This window comes from Oncorhynchus masou, chromosome 13 (genome assembly GCF_036934945.1).
Source record: "Oncorhynchus masou masou isolate Uvic2021 chromosome 13, UVic_Omas_1.1, whole genome shotgun sequence".
Taxonomy (NCBI): Eukaryota; Metazoa; Chordata; class Actinopteri; order Salmoniformes; family Salmonidae; genus Oncorhynchus; species Oncorhynchus masou.
This window is the reverse complement of record NC_088224.1, coordinates 89579156-89586599: the sequence shown is the minus strand read 5'-3', so window position 1 is coordinate 89586599 and position 7444 is coordinate 89579156. Positions and strand designations below refer to the sequence as shown.

General features: G+C 46.2%; 1 protein-coding gene across 1 annotated transcript; it reads left to right on the top strand.

Moving 5' to 3' along the window:
* The first annotated feature begins 3319 nt into the window (after window positions 1-3319).
* Window positions 3320-5843, top strand: LOC135553192 (ras-related protein Rap-2b). The gene is made up of 2 exons (XM_064985361.1): window positions 3320-4197; window positions 4550-5843. Exon 1 carries the CDS (start codon window positions 3589-3591, stop codon window positions 4138-4140), a length of 552 nt encoding a protein of 183 aa, XP_064841433.1. The 5' UTR covers window positions 3320-3588; the 3' UTR covers window positions 4141-4197; window positions 4550-5843.
* Window positions 5844-7444: the final 1601 nt, after the last annotated feature.

Below are 7444 nucleotides of genomic sequence, written 5' to 3'. Positions count from 1 at the left end.
TGTTTGGCACCTGTGATTACTAAAATCTATGTATCTGTGTGTCTATGTGTCCTATGTGTCTATGTATCTATGTATCTATGTGTCTATGTATCTATGTATCTATGTGTCTATGTGTATCTATGTGTCTATGTGTCTATGTATCTATGTGTCTATGTGTCTGTGTATCTATGTGTCTATGTGTCTATGTATCTATGTGTCTATGTGTCTATGTGTCTATGTATCTATGTATCTATGTGTCTATGTATCTATGTGTCTATGTATGTATCTATGTGTCTATGTATCTATGTGTCTATGTGTCTATGTGTCTATGTATCTATGTGTCTATGTGTCTATGTATCTATGTGTCTATGTGTATCTATGTGTCTATGTGTCTATGTGTCTATGTCTCGACCTGTATCTATGTGTCTATGTGTCTATGTATCTATGTGTCTATGTGTCTATGTGTCTATGTGTCTGTGTCTATGTGTCTATGTATCTCGACCTGTATCTATGTGTCTATGTGTCTATGTGTCTATGTGTCTGTGTCTATGTGTCTATGTATCTCGACCTGTATCTATGTGTCTATGTGTCTATGTGTCTATGTATCTCGACCTGTATCTATGTGTCTATGTGTCTATGTATCTATGTGTCTATGTGTCTATGTGTCTATGTATCTATGTGTCTCGACCTGTGCAACTACATTGCAGCAACCTGACGGAAAATTTGAGTATCATGTAGTAGCCTAAACCTATCGATGTTACATTGACATTGACCTGGGTAAATGATTTGTCATTACTATATTGGTATTTCACAGGATCACGGTGAAATCAGAGATGTCAGTCCCTCTAGTCTCTTACGTCAGAAAAGCTGCGGAAGAATGATGAATAAATGCATGAATGGAACAATGAAAATAGAAAAGAAGGAAGGTTTTTAGATATGAGTAAAATCCCATATAAGGAAACAACATTATCTTTTGACAAAGAAGGAAGCCATTTTTGTTGTCGTTGTGGTCCGTGTAAAGACATGAGAACGGATTTACAGAAGAACAGTGTTTACAAACACAAAGGTTATGTAGAAAAGCCTTAACTGATTTTCTCTGCGGTTTCCCACGGTAACGTGTGGTGACATGAGTTAACGTGGGGTGTTCCATGTCATTATGTATCAGAGGCTGTGTGTGGACATGCGTGTTCGTGTGTGTGCGAGTGTTTCCGTGTGTGTGTGTGTGTGTGTGTGTGTTTGTGTGCGTGTGTTTCCATGTGTGTGTGTGTGTGTGTGCGTTTCCATGTGTCCGTGTTTATAAGTGTGTGTGAGTGAGTGTGTGTGTGTGTGAGTGAGTAGTACCGGTGTAGAGGGAAGTGAGGAGGCCAAGGCACCATTGACCAGCACGTGAGACAGCAAACATCATTATCCAATTACATCAAGAATTACCGGCTAACAGAGGCTCACCTGGGAAACACGACTCATTAGCTTATGAATTACAGACCTAATTATCACTCGCATGTGAAAAACCACTTTGTTCTCAATGGACATGGCTGACTGGCCACCCAGGCACTAAGGTGTGACATTCCTCTATCAATGTAAGGCCTTTGAATTGGATTGTCTCCAGTCCCCATTGGACAGGCCAATCCACACACCTCGGTTGAGAGGAGCCAGTAAGGGCCATGACCTGCTGTGTCTCAGCAGCAACTTATCAGCTTGGACATAACACCAGCAATTAATCATGTCTGGACTGGGGTCGCTCAATGGATGACTGGCTTTGAGTTCATTTAATCTGTGTGTGTGTGTGTGTTCATGTGTGCGTGCGTGCTTGTGTGTATTCATATTCTGTAAACCATGTGCAATATCCACCTGATGTGTTTTATGCAACCTCGCGCCCTGACCTCTAGGCATCATCAAACAAGCTTCATCTGTGATCTCAGAGGGTCGCCCAATCACAGAGGGTTTTCACTGACCCAGGACAGCCTGAGATCAGCTGCTGTGTGTTGTGCTACCATTGGATGTGTGGTGACATTAAAAACGTATCGATCTGACCGATTCCGTTCCCTCATTCATTCTGCCCCGAGGTGACGAGGTCACAGAGGTCCAATCAGCAGCACCGTCCTGCCATTGATTACACAGTGGTAATCACACCTACGTAGACAGACAGAGAGAGAGAGACATATATAGACATAACATGACATTTGTCTTTATTCTTTTGGAACTTGTGTGACCATTTCACTTGCTTTGACAATGTAAACATATGTTTCCCATGCCATTAAAGCCCTTTGATCTGAATTGAGAGAGAGCGAGACAGAGAGCAAGAGAGAGAGACAGAAAGAGAGAGAACATTATATAGTAAATGACCTTCTGGAGTTTCCCTAACAAGAAGTAACCCTGGGTAATGCCTGACAGGCGATACTATGACATAACTGACTGCTCCCTGATGTAGTGCACTCACTCACGCACGCACACCCAGACACACACACACGCACACACACACACACACCAACAATTCTGGTTCTGTTGTGATCTCTCTGTGCTCCATGACCCCTAGCAGTCACCTGTGATGACTCAACCAATAGCACAAGGCTGGTTCCAGTCAGCTCGATGGTAACATGTCACAGACACCCACAGAGAGGTGGGCCAAACCTTAAGACTTTCCCAGCCCCATAGGTAACACCAGGTCAGAACTAAAATAAATTGCACAGAGGGATAAATAAAGGGTTTTTATTGTATAACATATTTTTCAAATGATAGATGAGGCTGGAAAACAATCAATAGTCTCACATATTATGATGCAGTGCTGCTATGTTTCGTGACATGGTTGTCCACTGGACTGTACTATCAGTGGCAGAATGTTTCATGTGGGTGGGTGTGAGACTGTGCCTGTCGGGAAGATGGTGTGAATACGTAACTCACTAATGTCAACATTCTCCGATACATATTATATTTACGGTAACAGTAATTTAGTCCCAGGCGAACCCATAGTCCCTTGTCCTTTTTTATATGCACTATAGGGCCTAGGCTATATCACCTGAAAGCAATGGATGGTTGAAAGCAATATGTCAGAGCCTACCAGAGAACTTACCAACTCAGCGTTGTTTATTCTTTAAGAAATAAAACAACGTTAAGCAGACATCTATGTCGGTTTGAGGTGTGCAACCTAGGCCGAAAATGCAATGAGTCAAACATTCTGACTCAAGCTTTATTCATGCAAGCATGCCAAAGGTGTGGCAGTTTCCTGTGGCCAACTCCTGCCTTTTGACAGCGGCCAGGGTGTGTGTCTGCGCCTTTAAGAAAACAGAGCGCAAACTCTTCAGCTTGTGACGTGACCACGTTGGCTACGTTCTGTGGAGTGTGGGCAGGAAGAGAGCGCGCGGTGGCCACTCCACGAACACAGACATTGCACTAGGTTCAAAAAGCGGTGGAGCTCAACATGTCACATTTCTAATGCTGGTTCACGGTCGGAACCCATCTTACTCTCACACTGAACTTGCGAATTTGGGCTGAAAACTGCGTCCAGAGCCACAACGGCGTCGCTGCCTTCGGTTTGAAATACAGCAGGGTTGCTAGCGGACGGGGAGCGCTTTCGAGAGGAATCAGAGACGAGAGAGGGCTGTTTTCAGAACCATGAGAGAATACAAAGTAGTGGTGCTCGGATCCGGCGGAGTTGGAAAATCCGCATTGACTGTGCAATTCGTAACGGGATCCTTTATAGAGAAATATGATCCCACGATAGAGGATTTCTACCGAAAGGAGATCGAGGTGGACTCATCTCCTTCCGTTCTGGAGATACTGGACACGGCGGGGACGGAGCAGTTTGCCTCCATGAGAGACCTGTACATAAAAAACGGGCAGGGCTTCATCCTAGTCTACAGCTTGGTCAACCAACAAAGCTTCCAAGACATCAAACCAATGAGGGATCAAATCATCCGAGTGAAACGGAACGAGAGGGTGCCGATGATTCTGGTCGGGAATAAAGTAGACCTGGAGGGCGAGAGGGAGGTCTCGTCCGGGGAGGGGAAAGCGCTTGCGGATGAGTGGAATTGCCCGTTTATGGAAACTTCAGCCAAAAATAAAGGCTCGGTGGACGAACTGTTTGCAGAGATTGTCAGACAGATGAACTATGCTTCAGCACCAGGTGGAGACGACCAGTGCTGCTCGTCCTGTGTTATTATTTAAAAGGGAATCTGAGTGAGAGAGAAAAAAAAACGATTTTTTTTTTTAAGTTTGCAAATGGTGAGTTAGCCGTTCCTAATATTAATGTAAAGTTAAACCAACAAGAATCGAGAACTAACAAGTTTAGCTTGAAGATAAAAACAGACAATACTTTGGTGTTAACTGTCATTAGTATTGGAAAGTGTCGTACTACTTACTATGTGTTGCACACGCTTAGAAAATACAGAAATCTCATCGATACCAGTGTTTACATGGCAGAATACTTGAATGTTCTGGGAAAATAGTTACAATTTCAAACTGGCACTTGCATCCTTGGAAAACAGTTTGCCCGGTGCAATGTTGAGATGTTCTCTGAATCTTTCAACGCAAACGGACGTTCAATTTCACCATATATATTTTTTTGTGTTTGGAGGTTGTGTTGCAGGGAGGCTGTACTGTTGAGTTCTTCTTCGTGGCTCACCCTGGTCTTGGACAGAATGAGGGGAGGAGGGGAGTGGCCATGCAGGGAGGCTGTACTGTTGAGTTCTTCTTCGTGGCTCACCCTGGTCTTGGACAGAATGAGGGGAGGAGGGGAGTGGCCATGCAGGGAGGCTGTACTGTTGAGTTCTTCTTCGTGGCTCACCCTGGTCTTGGACAGAATGAGGGGAGGAGGGGAGTGGCCATGCAGGGAGGCTGTACTGTTGAGTTCTTCTTCGTGGCTCACCCTGGTCTTGGACAGAATGAGGGGAGGAGGGGAGTGGCCATGCAGGGAGGGCTGGGGCCACTCTTCAGGAATTCCACTCAGCTGGTGTTTCTTTGCAGCAAACTCAATGTACACCATTGATGTCAACATAAATGGCAGATCTAAAGATCAGCTGAGTTAGAAACCCCAGTCTCTTGCACATTCAACTGTAACACATCCCCAACAGCAAAAGACTTTGAGACTGGGACCTGAAACGCTATGGATATTTCTTTTTTTGAAAAGTGGAGATGACTAGATATGTATATTTTATTAATTGCTGCACACTTGTTGTTGTTTTTTTTGGGGGGGGGGGGGTTGAGTGACATTTCTCCCACCCTCATGGAGTCATTTTCTGTGGCCACAACACACAAAGTTGATGTTTTTCAAAGTCAACGATGTAAGAATTGGACAGCATTTTTGTGGAGTGTTATGACGAGTTTCACTCCCTTTTTTCCCCTCTCCTTCAACGTGTCGAGGACTTTAGTGACGGAGGACGGCGACCCGACCACCCTCGCATCGAGTGCCTTTCCAAAACACATCAGCTGTTCAAATTCAGTGCCAACCAGAGTCTCCACAAGAAACCCACAACATGGCAATCCACAAAGTTCCTAACTGCTGGATAATCTCTTGGGGGTGGGAGAAGAAGAAACAGTGAAACAAAAAGCCTTTTGATAAAGGAATGGTGGTTGTCTTTTTCATTTTGGCCTTTTGAAAACTAAGTTGTTTTTTTTGTTGTTGCAATTTCTCTCATGGGTTTGGCCAAATGTACATTGAAATACACAGGTACTGGAACCACTTGACCTAACCACACCAAACGCTTCTTCCAGACCACTTAAATCAAATGAGTTCTATGTTTGTTTTTAAAAGAAAATGTGATGTACCATTGAAAAATCTAACCTGATTGTAAGTTTAATTTCAGACCTTTTAACAGCTGTCTGTTTTGTTTTCAAAATACTTTTAATACAAATTGCATTTTTCTAAGACACATTCTTGTTTTCTCTCTTTGTACGTGTTGTTTCAGTTCTTTATCAGGTAAATAAAATCCACTATTGAGCAGTCTGCTCTCTAGGTTACCAGTGGGGCAGTCTGCTCTCTCTAGGTTACCAGTGGGGAAGTCTGCTCTCTCTAGGTTACCAGTGGGGCAGTCTGCTCTCTCTAGGTTACCAGTGGGGCAGTCTGCTCTCTCTAGGTTACCAGTGGGGCAGTCTGCTCTCTCTAGGTTACCAGTGGGGCAGTCTGCTCTCTCTAGGTTACCAGTGGGGCAGTCTGCTCTCTCTAGGTTACCAGTGGGGCAGTCTGCTCTCTCTAGGTTACCAGTGGGGCAGTCTGCTCTCTCTAGGTTACCAGTGGGGCAGTCTGCTCTTCTAAATGGTTACCAGTGGGGCAGTCTGCTCTCTCATCAGTGATATAAGTGGGAGGTCTGGTAACTCTGAAGGTTACCAGTGGGGGAGTCTGCTGTGAAGGTTAATGGAGTGGGGACAGTCTGCTGAGCTAGAGGTTTTACCAGTGGGGCAGTCTGCTCTCTCTAGGTTACCAGTGGGGCAGTCTGCTGATCTAGGTTACCAGTGGGGCAGTCTGCTCTGGCTCACTGGGGCAGTCTGCTCTCTCTAGCTTACACTGGGGCAGTCTGTGTCTCTGGTTACCAGTGGGGCAGTCTGATCTGGCTCACTGCAGGTTACCAGTGTGATCTGGCTCACTGCAGCAGGGTGATCTGGCTCACTGCAGCAGTCTGATCTCTAGGTTCACTGGGGCAGTCTGCTCTGGTTGCCAGTGGGGCAGTCTGGCTCACTGCAGGTTACCAGTGGGGCAGTCTGGCTCACTGCAGCACCAGTGGGGATCTGGCTCACTGCAGGTTACGAGTGTGGCAGTCTGGCTCACTGCAGGGTTACTGGCTGCAGTCTGCTGATCTGGTTACCAGTGGGGCAGTCTGCTCTCTAGGTTACCAGTGGGGCAGTCACTGCTAAACTGTATAAATGGGTTTGCAGCACGGTGCCATTTTAATCACTGCATCAGTGATATAATGTAGAAATGAGGTCAAAGGCTCACTGAAGGTTGTGATACAGTGAGCTCACTGCAGTGGTGGTGTGAAGGTGGCTCACTGGAGGTGTGTTGGACTGAGGCTGAGCTAGGGGTGTTTCACTGCAGCAGGGATTATCCTGATCTGGCTCACTGCAGCACGGTGTGATCTGGCTCACTGCAGCACGATGTGATCTGGCTCACTGCAGCACGGTGTGATCTGGCTCACTGCAGCACGGTGTGATCTGGCTCACTGCAGCACGGTGTGATCTGGCTCACTGCAGCACGGTGTGATCTGGCTCACTGCAGCACGGTGTGATCTGGCTCACTGCAGCACGGTGTGATCTGGCTCACTGCAGCACGGTGTGATCTGGCTCACTGCAGCACGGTGTGATCTGGCTCACTGCAGCACGGTGTGATCTGGCTCACTGCAGCACGGTGTGATCTGGCTCACTGCAGCACGGTGTGATCTGACTGCAGCACTCTGACTGCAGCACTGTGTGATCTGACTGCAGCACGGTGTGATCTGGCTCACTGCAGCACGGTGTGATCTGGCTCACTGCAGCACGG

What these genes read in the sequence shown, in the direction of transcription:
- LOC135553192 (XM_064985361.1), top strand. Translation starts at nt 3,589, where the DNA reads ATGAGAGAATACAAAGTAGTGGTGCTCGGATCCGGCGGAGTTGGAAAA.